Source organism: Panthera pardus, unplaced genomic scaffold, assembly GCF_024362965.1.
Source record: "Panthera pardus isolate Hobbes unplaced genomic scaffold, ASM2436296v1 HiC_scaffold_22, whole genome shotgun sequence".
Lineage (NCBI taxonomy): Eukaryota > Metazoa > Chordata > Mammalia > Carnivora > Felidae > Panthera > Panthera pardus.
In genome coordinates, this window is record NW_026526788.1 from 52,258,455 (window position 1) to 52,271,937 (window position 13,483).

Sequence of the window (13,483 nt, forward strand, 5' to 3'; positions counted from 1 at the left end):
CTACCTAAGCCAGCCAGGTACCTCAACTGATTAATCTTCACATGAGAGACACAACTAGGCATTATGTGCTTTCAGCATCACCAACAAAATATTCTTGCCAAACAATTAAACCTGATTTACATCAAACCTTTGGATCTCACTACTTTGTAGAAAATACAGAGTATAGATAAACATATGAAAATACAGTGTAGAGATGGCAATTGACCAGATCCAGAATTTGAGATAGCAGAGAAAAGACCTAGTTTTTTGAAGAAGAAAAACTTTTCAAAGGGAAAAGTATGAAGAAAGATCTCCTATATCAAAAGAGAATTAAGACTAAAGGATCTTAAGTCCTAGTTTGCCTGGAATAGTCCTTGTTGACATCAGTTGTTTGGACGTAATTATAACTAAGAGTAGCCCTTTTCACTCTGAAGAGCATCTCAGTTTGGGTGATAAATTATATATCACCTACTTAAAGGCATATCAACCAAATCTAATGATAAATTCTGATTCAAACAAATGAATTGTGAAAATCATTTCAGACAATTTGTGAAATTTGCACGCTGACTAGACATTTGATATAAAGAAATCAATGTTAAATTTTTTAGATATGAGAGTGGTCTTAAAAAAACTCTGAACTCTTAGAGATGTATGCTGAAGTAAATGAATGAAATCATACAGGATTTGCTTTAGAATAATTCTATGGGAAGATGAAGAGGAAGTGGTTAATCTTGTTTGAGCTATACCCCATGTATGGATAAACACTGAGATTGGGTAGTCAATACAAGGGGGTTAATTATACTATTTTCTCTACTTTTTCATGTGTTTTTAAAACTTTACTGTGGAAAGTTTCAAAGTAAGAGGAAATAATATATTGAATAAAATATTTGACAACTTCGATTTTAATAATGAAAGCTCATTTGCATCATTTACAGGTTGTAAACCAAGGTTGTGAGGCTTCAAGTTCAGAGATTACTGAAAAATTAAATGAACATAAAGCAGCTAATGAGAACCAGCGTAATATGTTTTTTGATCAGATAACTACTGATGAAGAAAAATTAATGGCACAAAGTCTAGAATTTAATGAAACCATAAAAATTGGTTTGACTAAGCTTAATTGCTTTCTACAACAGGATCTGAAATTGGATATCCCAACAGGTAATTTCAAAGGGAAATAGAATGGTTCAAATTTTTAAAGTTGAAGTCAACCTTGTACTGTGCCAGATGTTCATAAGAAGCAGGTCCTGCTGTTGCCTGATAGGCAACTCAAATGGAAAAATTGGGACCCTAAAATAGCTTTAATCAAGATTAGGTGTCACGATACAAGTGACATGTACTTGTAGAAATTTGGGCATCCCAATTCAATAAAATTTTACAAACATTTAGGGAACTGGCTTTGTTAAGAGAAGACATTTTAAAAGCAAATGAAAACCAGCAACCATCTATCTAGCACTGTTTTGTATCAGGGCATTTTAATACCAAAAATTGAGGAATGTAATTAAATAAATTTAGTTTAGTGGAAAAACCATACCACATTGTGCATTTTCTTATGTGTACCTCTTATTTTGTCATGGACTTTTGGCATTTAGGAATCACCATTTTGAGAGGTCAGATGGCAAAGATCAGTGTAGGCTATCATGATTTAGGGAAGAAAGTATAACAGGCTATTTAATAGTATGAGAATTGAGTCATTATTTGCATTGCATTGAGGGTTGTGGACCCTGTCAATTTATTAATCATTGAGTAGGTTTCATGGTATGAAATTATACTTCAAAGCTATATACATAACATACTTTGGAGTATTATATACATGTATACATACACATAAACACACACACCCACGCGGCCATCCCGTGTAGGGTAGTGGCTATATCTTTGGAAGATAAGACTCATTTGGAAGTATACATTTTAGCATTAAAAAAATCTTCTTCAAATCCCACACTTCAGTTCTTTTCCCGTTTATATAATCTGCTAAAGGTACGACACCACAGAGGAAAAATTACTTATACCCATCAACCCTGGTGAGAACTGAACCACGTGAACAGCTCCTTGATCAGTTGAAAAGGAAGCAAACTGAGCTGTTAATGATGCTAAACTGTTCAGAAAACAACAAGGAAGAGATCAGTCAGGTAAAATTTAAAGCATTCCTAATATTAGATCTCTCGCATAAACTCCTTTTGTTATCAACTTCATGTGAAGAATTTTATTCTTTGCCCTTAAATCCTACCCTGTCTCATTAATGGTAGTCGTCTGACCCTTCAGTCTGTTTCTTTTAATCTGGGCATTTTAAAATTATTAAAGTTATAATAATAATAACAACCGATATTTGTGCTTATTATGTGACAGCCTGTTCTAAGCACTTTACCTAAATATATATACTCAGTTAATTCTCTAAGTAGTCCTTTGAAGTAGATGCTAGTACTATCCACATTTTATAGGTGAGGAAACTTAAGAAGTATCTTGTCCTACGTCAGTGTGGAGTTGGAATTAGAACCTACAAGAGCTCCACAATCTGTGCTCTTAACTCTAGTAATTATTGTTACTAATTTTTTTTGAGAGAGAGAGCATGCTCGTGAGTGAGCAGGGGAGGGGCAGAGGGAGAAGGAGAGAGAGAATCTTAAGCAGGCTCCGTGCTCAAGGGGTGCCTGGGTGGCTCAAGTTGGTTAAGCATCTGATTCTTGGTGTCAGCTGAGGTCATGATCTCAGGGCCCATGGGTTGGAGCCCTGCATCGGGCTCTGTGCTGAGGGTGCAGAGCCTGCTTGAGATTCTCTCTCTCTTTTCCCCCCCGTCTCTGCCTTCCCCTACTTGTACAGTCTCTCTCAAATAAATAAATAGCTTAAAAAAAAAAAAAGAGTTGGACGCTTAACCCACTGAGCCACCTAGGCACCCCTTAACTATAGTAATTATAGACAAGTTGGGAAGTCATAAAGTAACATATAAACTAAAAATTAAACTGTAATCCCATTATTCTGAGATTACTACTTTTAACACTATTATAAGTACTTCTCTGTGAGAAAACATTTGGGATTATTTTCATTATTTTTTAGACTTTCTACGAATTTTGTTGAGGTTTAACTTTTATGCAATGGATGTTGCGTTATTTTCAAAGAAGAAAACTGCATTTACTTTTGTGAAGATTTTTAAGTCCTTGGACTTAATCACTAGTCTACCTTCTTATTTTAGGACTTGGATGAAGAAAAGTCAGTTCTAGGGCACTCAATAGAAGAACCTCCAAGTCAAGAGCCATCTATAGATGCTAGCGTGGATTGTTCATCAAGTGGTGGGATTCCATTTTTCCAGGTACCTGATTATATCCTGTCAGATAATCCTTCCACATCTGATGTAAGTCAGTGGCTGTACAGTGTGAAGGAAAGTGCTACTCTTGGTGGGTGAAACGGGAAAATATTTTGTCATTCCTTTGGGATAGCTTGTTAACTTTTCTGATTTAAATTATTTACACAAATCTGATAATTGGTCAGGGGTTTTCTATGGGATAAATGGAGGCAAAGTTTGACTTCATTCCATCCCCAGATAGTACTCTTTAGCTATTGTATTTATCCCCTTTCCACTTCCTACATTCTCAGATGGATATGAAGAGCAGTCATTTCTCTCTTCCCTCCACCTTTGACATGGACGTCCTGGAGCCTATCTCTGCCCATACTCAGACTCTGAAGGCCAAGAGGTTTAAGAGACTGAGAGACTGAAGGCCTCTCACGTTATTTTAGTTCTCCTACCTGAGGCTTTTCTCTTGTTAAGGATTCCCCCATGTTTTCTGAGCCCCTCACCTGCCTTGATCTTGCTCACTTAAGTCCTGTAACCTTTCCTGACCCCTTTTCAACACTGTTGGGAGCATGGCACTATAAACTGCCCAGTACTTTTCCCTTTGTTTTGAAGACATGAGCCTAGACGCAGTCTGTAAAGGAGGGATTTTCCCACATAAGACATTGATGTCTACATTTTACAGTTGAAATGCTGCTTGTGATAAATGCATGTGCTTGTATCTAATAGACTTGCAGGGGTCTTCCCACCAAGGTCTAAAAATTCTCCATCCCCCATGTAAGCTGGTTAAAACTTCTAGCTTAGATTCTGTTCAGTTCCTCTATGTCTGCCTCAAGGTAATTTTATCCCCAAATCCTTCCTACCTTTTGCTTTACTGTTAGAGAACTCTAAATATATTTCTTTCCCCTTTTCAGCCCTCTCTTCTGTCTTATAAAGTTAAGGAAAGAAGGAAACTTAAGAAAAGAGAACCTTAGTGACTACTTAATCTCTGGTTGGAAATCCTTTCATTACTACCGTTCATGATATTTTGAAGGCGAGGCTCAGTGGTTCAGCTGTGGCAGGGAAGTCCCTACAGTACCAGAAAAGATTTGGGGTTGGATTTTAGACCTTCAGCTGAAGTCTGAAAATTATGTTTTCCCTGATAGCAGTCTCATGTGGGGAAATTTTCTGGGTTTGAAATTCTAAAGTTGATGTATGATTTGTCTCAGCATAGATGACTGGGTCTGCAATGGATGTCATTGGTCTCTTAAAGCTCTCTATGGGCAAGTATGAGAATTCCAATGAAATACAATTCCCAAGTGAGAAATATGAAATGTTTAAAAGAAAAGGTAAAATACAGCTTAAAAAAACACCTCAAAGTAGCCATATATCAGATTCTCTGCTTAAAATAGAATTGCCTGTTGTTGCATGATATCAAATCTTCATTTTCCTAGAGCAGGATTTATCAATAGCAGCTCTGTTGACATTTCGAGCTGGATAATCCTTTTGTCGTGGTGGACTGTCTTGTTATTACAGGACGTTTCACAGCATCCCTGGCTTCTCCGCACTGGAAGCCAGTAGCACCTTACAATTTTAACAACCAGAAATGTCTCCAGATATTACTAAATGTACTCTGGGGAGTAAAATTGCTCCCCGATGAGAACCACTGCCCTATAGTAAAATCTATAATTTTGTCTTGGAAAATCATGCAGAAAATTAGTATTTCTTTCACCTCACTCCTTCCATTGATGGTAAGATGAAGAAGGCATTCGCTTCTACTTGACAAACAAATTGTTCGCTCCAATTTGTGCTGAGTCTTTTCCACACTTAATTTCTTGCCTATAACCCAGAGAACTTTGAAAATAGAGTGTAACTGATATGTATTATGTTATGTAATAACATATCTGTAATATGTAAAGTAAAATGTTACTTTATTGACTTAATTTCTTCCCTTAATATTCACAGCATAAAAAATCACATGGAAAAGACAAAGAAAACAGGGGCATTAATTCAGTGGAGAGGTCTAAAGTGGAAGAAACTACAGAGCATTCTGTTACAAGGAGCAGATTACCTCTACGAGCCCAGATAAATCTTTAGTTAACTTGAGGATTGGTCATTTTATTTTGAAGAAAAATGAAAAATAAAACCTATAACTCCAGAACTTGAGCCTTATGTATAGATGAAAAACGAATGGAAAATATCAAGGCAATACTGTAAATTTAGTTGACTTTAATATGTCTGCCCATTTTTCTGTCATTCTTGTAGTTCACTGTACATTAAGTTGGGTTTTATTTGAGACTTGCATTCAGTAAATGTGTATTTTTAGCTTTTGATATAAAATAGCCCTTTCTGGTATATCACTAGGCAGCACATATATAAAAGTTGCAGTGTTCTTCTAGGCTTGAATTTATGTAGGTGAATACCGCCAACTTGGTCTTGGGAAGGACCATCTCCGTTCTTTTCTTGATACGATGGAATTATGTCTGTATCTGCTTGCTTCCTTCCCTAGACTTTTCCAGTCTGCATTCTCAGCTCATTTTCTCCTTTTTCATTTGCGACCAAACCATCTGTAGAGCTACAAAATGGTATCTATTCTTATTATGAGATAGCCTGAATTTTATCTAGAAGTCTTTAACACTTTTCTGTGGCTCTGCCTAAAGTTACTATCAACAATGAACATAACCCTAGAAGCATTCCTTCCTTCAATATTTTTAGTCTGTTTCCCCCTAGATGAAGAAGCACTCCTTTCTTTATGAGGCCTTAACACATTAGCCCCCACAGAGTTTATAAGAAGCCAGCTTCTCCAGAATATAGATTACTTTTATGGGAGAACTACCAAGAGCTCTGACTAATGGCTATGTGGCCTGTATCTTGGGCAGAGGTCCCAGTGATTTAAAAGGGCTTTTTGAAGCTATTAATTATGATGATAATTTCTATCCTCTTGTTTACCTTCATCTGAAACTTTGTTCTTTGTATATAATAAAATATGTATATGTATATTTTTCTTTACTGAAATCTTAACCCTTAGATGGGTCCTGACAGTTTTGATCTAGCAGCCAAATTTCTGGAAGTGGACATTTTTCAGCATGAAGAATCAGCACACTAGAAGAAGGAATATACACAAAGAAAACATTTGGTGACCACATCAACTTAAGTGCATAACTTTAGAGAGATTTGATTGTGATAGCTAAGTAAAGCCAAGCCCTATTAGAGATTAGAAAACGTGCTACTTCAAGGAACTAAATTTACCTTCAGAAGTGTTAATTATCTTAATAAAAATAATGATACAATTTCTCTGCAAAATCAGATGTCAACATAACCTATGGATAATATCTAAGAAAATAATCTGCCCTCAGTAAATCCATCAATAAATTTGGTTTCTACATTAACTTGTTTGCCCTATTATTTATTTCCTTACTTATTTCTTTCACCTCACTCCTTCCATTGACGATAAGATGAAGAAGGCATTCATTTCTACTTGACAAACAAATTGTTGGCTCCAATTTGTGCTGAGTCTTTTCCACACTTAATTTCTTGCCTATAACCCAGAGAACTTTGAAAATAGAGTGTAGCTAATATGTATTATATTTACAGAGTTCAGCAAGTTCTAAAATTCCTAAAATACACTTCCACACAGGCACCACCAAGGAAGAAGGGCCTTGGTAAACATTCCAGGCTTTCAGTTGTACTCTAAGGGATTAATGAGAAACAGAGTGGCCCTCACAGCGCCTGAAGTCCAGCTTTAAGTCATCCGTTCTCTGACATTTTAAAGTTACCTAGGAATGCTAATGCAACTGACAAGCAAAAATAAATCACTAGAGAATTTTTTTATGTTTTATTTTACATTAGAGTGCAAGTAGGGGAGGGGCAAAGAGACAGAGACAGAATCTGAGGCAGGCTCTAGGCTCTGAGGTATCAGCACAGAGCCCGACGTGGGGCTTGAAACCAAGAACTGTGAGATCATGACCTGAACTGAAGTTGGGTGCTTAACCAACTGAGCCACCCAACGTATGACTCAACTTAAAAAATTTTTTTAAAAATTAAATTTTTTTTTTTTTTTTTACTGTAAGTAGGCTCCACACCCAACATAGGGCTCTAACTCACAACCCCTGAGATCAAGAGTAACATGCTCCACTGACTGAGCTAGCCAAGTGCGCCCAGATCACCAGAGAATTTTAACATCCCAAGCCTTAAATCAGCTTTACAGGTTTTCATATACAATATCAAGCACTCAAAAAAAAAAAAAAACCTATCAGCAAAAACAGAATCAGGAGCTTCAAGGACTCATTCCTCCTGAGGCAAAACCATTCAGAAACAACTTTGTCAGAACTAGGTTTATAGCAACAAAGCAAATGCTGAATCAAGAAAAGGCAAAAAACTAGGAAATCTTTGTTATTTTACTTGCTCTTGCTCCATTCCCCTTCCCAGCTCCCTGGTGAAGACAGACGGCAAACACACATTCTCTGAGTGGGGACCCCGTTCACTGGTCCTGAAGGAGTAAAGGACCTCTTGTTCTCAAAAAATTGTTCTGCCTGGGGCAATCTGGAGGACTGAAGCAAGGCACTTGCCTTTGTTTCATCTAATTCACAACTCAGGGTGGAAAAGTGGCAGGCATTTCTCAAAAATATAAGGCCAATGAATGCCCTGCTGCTACCTGGGGCAAAAAATGACAGCTGAGGTAAATAACAGAGCACGTAAAGCCTGAGAGAGAAAAAAAGGAGAGAGTTTCTTAGGGAAATTAGGCCTTCAAAGACTACGTATACTGGGGAGTTGAGAAAGCCACTCATGTCCAGGCCAACTTACATGCTTAGAGAAGACCCTAAGCTTTCACTGCTGGCTGATCTCCAGGCTCAGCACAAGCAGATAGTGAAAACTAAGGCAGATTTTAAATGGCCTGGCTAAGCACTGAAGGTGTGTTCCAACAGTCAATCTGTAAAGACTCGAAGGATTTTTTTTCTTTTCCTTAATTTTTTTTTTTTTTTACTTCTTGTTTTATTTATTTCTTGGTTACTGGTATTCAAGGAAATCTGTCAGCTTACTATGCAAGCAAAAAGAGACCTCGGAGACTACAGAAGTCAAAGAATCGATACTCGAGAATAGTTTAGGTAAGTAACAAACGGTTACAGCCACAGCTGTAACAACAACAAAACAAACAAACAAAACAACAACAAACAAAAACCCTGAGGCAAGAAGACTCCCATTTCCAGAGAACCACATTATAATACCAAAAAATTTTTAACAGAAAGCTAAGAAGTATGCAAAGGAACAAAGTATGGCCCATTTACAGAAGAATACAGACCATCCCTTATGAAACACAAACATTGGACTTTAAATGAACTGTCTCAATACACTCATAGAGCTAAAGGAATTCAGGAGGACAATGTCTCAACAAATACAGAATATTAGTAAAGAAACTAAAAAAAAAAGAGCCACACAAGTTTTGAGCAGAAAAGTATTAAAACTGGAATGAAAATACACATACACAAAACACTGGAGGATTCCAATAGCAGATGTGAGGAGGCAGTAGGATGAACCAGTGAACTTGAACCCAGGTTAATTGAAATTTGTCTAATCCAAAATGCAGAAAGAAAAAAGAATGAAGGAAAAACTAAATAAAGCCTAAGAGACCTGTGGAGTGCAATGAATCATACCAACATTTGCAAAAAGGGAGTACCAGAAGGAGAGGAGGGGAATGGGCAGAAATACTTGCAATAATGCCTGAAAACTTCCCAAATTCGTTGCAACACTTGAATCTGTACATCCAGGAAGCTTAACAAATTCAAACAGGAGAAACTCAAAGAGATTCACAATGAGAGACATTATATATTCAAACTATCCAAAGCTGAATACAGAATCTTGAAAGTATCAAAGTGTATGTCATCTTCAAGGAAATGCAAATCAAAACCACAGAAAGATACCAGTTTACATCCAAAAGGATAGCTATAGTAAAAACAAAAAATAACAAGTATTGGTGAAGATGTTCAATGGGAACCTTCATATATTGCTTGTGGGAATGTAAAATGGTTCAGTCATTGTAGAAAAATGATGGTATCTAAAAAAGTTAAACATAAAATTACTGTATGACCCATAATTCCCTTTCTAGGTACCTATCCAAGAGAAAATAAAAAAATCATCCACTTAAAATACTTGTACATATATGTTCATATCACCACTATCACAATAGTCAAATGTTATAAACAACCTATGTGTCCATCAACATATGAACGGATAAACAAAATGTGGTATATACATACAATGGATTACTACTTGGCCATGGAAATGAATGAAATACTGGTACATGATACTGTGTGAATAAACCTTGAAAATATAGTGAAAGAAGTCAGATGCAGAAGTTCATATATTGTGTGATTATGATTCCTTTTCTACAAAATATGCAGAACAGGTAAGTTCATAGAAACATACTGGTGATTGCCAAGGCTGATTGAGAGGGGAAATGGGAGTGACTAATAAGTATGTAGATTTCTTTTGGGATATTGGAAATATACTGGAACTAGATAGATGTGATGGTTGTGTAATATTGTGAACATATTAAATGCTACTGAGTTATGTACTTTATTTAAAAATTTTCATTTTTTCATGAGACATAATTGGCATATAATAGTTCAATATAATTATTCAATATTTGTATGTATTGAGAAATGAGAACAGTAAGTCTTAAAATGATTCATTGTATGTGATTTTGGCCTAAAAATCCATTCAAAATAGAAGAGGTAATTGAATCATAGTGGCATTAATATTGTAGGTAGAATTAATTAGCAGATGGGAAAAAAAGTTCTTAAATGTTACAATCTATTTTAATTTTGTTTTAATTTTTTTTGTTATACAATACGTACTTTTTTAAAGTAATTTTATTTATTGTTTTTTTTTAATTTTTTTTAATTTATTTTTTTTAATGTTTTCATTTATTTTTGAGAGAGAGAGAGAGCATGAGCAGGGGAGGGGCAGAGAGAGAGGGAGACACAGAATCTGAAGCAGGCTCCAGGCTCCGAGCTGTCAGCACACAGCCTGACGTGGGGCTCAAACTCACAGACTGTGAGATCATTACCTGAGCTGAAGTCAGATGCTCAACCGACTAAGCCACCAAGGTGCCCCTTATTTAATTTACATACAAGTTAGTTAGCATATGGTGCAACAATGGTTTCCGGAGTAGATTCCTTAATGCCCCTTACCCATTTAGACTATCCCTCCTCCCACAAGCCCTCCAGCAACTCTCTGTTCTCTATATTTAAGAGTCTTTTATGTTTTGTCCCCCTCCCTGTTTTTATATTATTTTTGCTTCCCTTCCCTATGCTCATCTGTTTTGTATCTTAAAAGTCCTCATATGAGTGAAGTCATGATATTTGTCTTTTGCTGACTATTTTCGCTTAACATAATACCCTCCAGTTCCATCCACATAGTTGCAAATGGCAAGATTTCATTCTTTTTGACTGCTGAATTTGTTTTAATTTTTTTAATGTTTATTTTTGAGGGAGAGACAGAACATGAGTGGGGGAGGGGCAGAGACAGAGGAAGACACAGAACCTGAAGCAGGTTCCAGGCTCAGCTGTCAGCACAGAGCCCAATGCAGGGCTTGAACTTGTGAACCACGAAATCATGACCTGAGCCAAAGTCGGAAGCTTAACTGAATAAGCCACCCAGGTGCCTCTGTGATTTTTTTTAAGTTTATTTTGAGAGAGAGAGAGAGAGAGAGAGAGAGAGAGTGAGAGCACATGTGCATGAGTGAGGAAGGGAGGGGCAGAGAGAGGAGAGACAGAAAGAATCCCAAGCAGGCTCTGCATTGCCAGTTAGAAGCTCAGTGCGGGGCTTGAACTCATGAACCGTGAGATCATGACCTGAGCTGAAACCAAGAGTCAGATGCTTAACCAACTGAGCCACACAGGTGCCCCTAAAGGGAGTTTTTAAAAGTGGATGATGGGTTAGAAGAAAATAGCTACACTAGACATAACGAGACAAAAGCACAGAAACAAAAGAAACGGTATGGTGAAAAGATCTAACATACATGTAATTAGAGCCTCCAAAGGAAGAAGAGAGAATGACTCAGGCTCTGTAAATCTCAAGCAGGGTGAATATAAAGTCACACCTAGGTACACCATAGTCAAACAGCTAAAAGCCAACAATAAAGAAACAGTCTTGTAAGTAACTAGAAAAAAAAAAAGACATTACTAGGAAAAACAATTAGGCTGACAGCTGACTTTGCAGTAGAAAGAAAGGAAGCAGACAATGGAATGACAGCTTCAAAGTAATGAATAAAGTAAAGTCAGTGGGAATGGTAGAGTAAGGTCCTCTGAAAACAGTCCTCCATAAAAGCAAGGAGACACTGAGAAAATTTGTCAAGAGAAAAATTTTTTAGAATTCTTGTAATAAACCAAAGGCTTGGAATAATCCAAGGAGCATTTATTTTTTATTTTTTTAAAGGCTATATTTTGGTTAGAATGATGAGCTTTGTGGGACTTTAACTTGACCTATTCTCATCACTCTCCCCAGCTTCTTATTAGCCTTGAAAACCAACAGTCCCACGATCATAGTGAAAACCAGTAGCCTAGTAGCCACTGACTGGCATAGAATAGGTTTGGAGCTTTCTGAAAACACCATTCTCAAATAACTGTCATTATTTGACCTATCTGGCAATTCTCTGGAGACTCCCCCCCCCCCCCTTCACAGGACTTGTCTTTATTTGACCTGACTCTGACCTTACTCAGTGAATATAGCCTTTTTCCTGGGGGCATTTGTTGAAAATAAGCAGCAACCATAGTTAACATTGCTCCTGTCTGAGTTAGTGATCTTCCACCTTAAGAAAGTGGGGAGCCTGATGTGGGGCTCACATCCATTACCCTGGGATCATGACCTGAACCTAAATCAAGAGTCGGATACTCCACCAACTGAGCCATGCAGATGCCCTTGGCAATCTGTCTTTTAATTAGCTTATTTAGAATGCTTACATTTAATTTTATTATTGGTCTTAAATATATAATCTTGCTGGTTGTTTTGTTTGTTTCCTCTGTTCTTTGTCCCTTTTTCCTCTTTTTCTGCCTCTTTTAGAATTAATTAAATGTTGTTATGAATCTATTTTATTGCCATTAAACTTCTGTTTAGTTGTTGTCCAAAGGTTTGCAATACACATCTTGAATTGATCAGTTTACTTTCAAAAACATTATACTGATGCAAGTATAGTTTAAGAACCAAACAACAGCATACTTTTAATTATTTCTCATCTTTTCTGGTTGTTTCCATTTTATTTTTATATTTGCAATAGAACTACAACGCATTACTACTATATTTTTTTAAATGAGTGTCATTTATCTTTTAGATAAAAAATAAGAGAAAGAATGTCTTCCTATTTATTTTCATTTTAGCCATTTCCAGAGATCACTTGTTTTTGTAAATCCATTCATTTGTTTACAATGCCATATATATTTCTCTTGCTTAAAGAAATTCCTTGAACATTTCTTATAGTACAGGACTGCTGGTGATGAATTCTGTCAGGTTTTGGTTTCTAAATAATTCTCTGTTCTGTCATTTTTGAAAGATATTTCATTGGGTATAGATTTCTGGGTTGATAGTTATTTTCTTTCAGCGCTTTAAAGATGTCACTCTTTTGTCTTCTGGTTGCAGTTTCTAACAAGAGGGCTGGTAGGTAATTCCTATTTTTGCTTTTCTGCATTTAATGTCTTCTTTCTCTGGATGCCTTCAAAATTTTCTCTAGAATTTTGGCTTTCAGTACTTGTAATGGGGGGAGGGCAGAGAGCTAAGTTGCTGGAGGGCTTTTCTCAATATTTCTGCTCTATTCTCCACTTTCAGCCTTCCCTGTGTGCCTGAGCCATGGAAGAGTCTCTAAGCACATTTTTGCCCTTCTGCCTTGGGAAGGATGCTATGCCTTGATTCCTGGGGTTTGTTGGCTGGGGTGGAGGTTGAGGAGGGTTTTCTGTTGGGCAGGTCCAGCCTTACTTCTAAGCAGGCCCTGTGTCCCATGTCTTAGGGGAGTTGGGCTTTCTCAGTGATCCCGTCCCTCCCTGGGGTCACCAAACTCTGACCATATCTTTGGCCCTTTCTTTGCAGGGAAGAGTGTCGTGCCCCACCCCTAGGAGTGGATGTTTTCTGTTTGTGTTTGTTTTCACCTTTATCTCAATCACAGTGGTCTTTACCTGTCCCCTAGGAGCCAGGATGGTGCTGCCCTTCTCCCTGTGGCTTTTGTCTATAAGGAAGAAGGGTCTGGGCTCCATGCCT

The 13,483-nt window shown here is 37.1% G+C and overlaps 1 protein-coding gene and 1 long non-coding RNA gene across 2 annotated transcripts in view; one reads left to right on the plus strand and one right to left on the minus strand.

The window, feature by feature from the left end:
• Positions 1-6,627, plus strand: part of KIF11 (kinesin family member 11) — a 44,398-nt gene extending 37,771 nt beyond the window's left edge. The window contains exons 19-22 of the mRNA XM_019445092.2: positions 915-1,137; positions 1,957-2,108; positions 3,164-3,280; positions 5,204-6,627. Of these exons, the coding sequence (XP_019300637.2) occupies positions 915-1,137; positions 1,957-2,108; positions 3,164-3,280; positions 5,204-5,335 (624 nt within the window). The 3' untranslated portion in view covers positions 5,336-6,627. The remainder of the gene's footprint in view (positions 1-914; positions 1,138-1,956; positions 2,109-3,163; positions 3,281-5,203) is intronic.
• LOC109264660 (uncharacterized) overlaps positions 1-13,483 on the minus strand; it is a 39,927-nt gene that overhangs the window by 14,035 nt on the left and 12,409 nt on the right. The window lies entirely within an intron of this gene.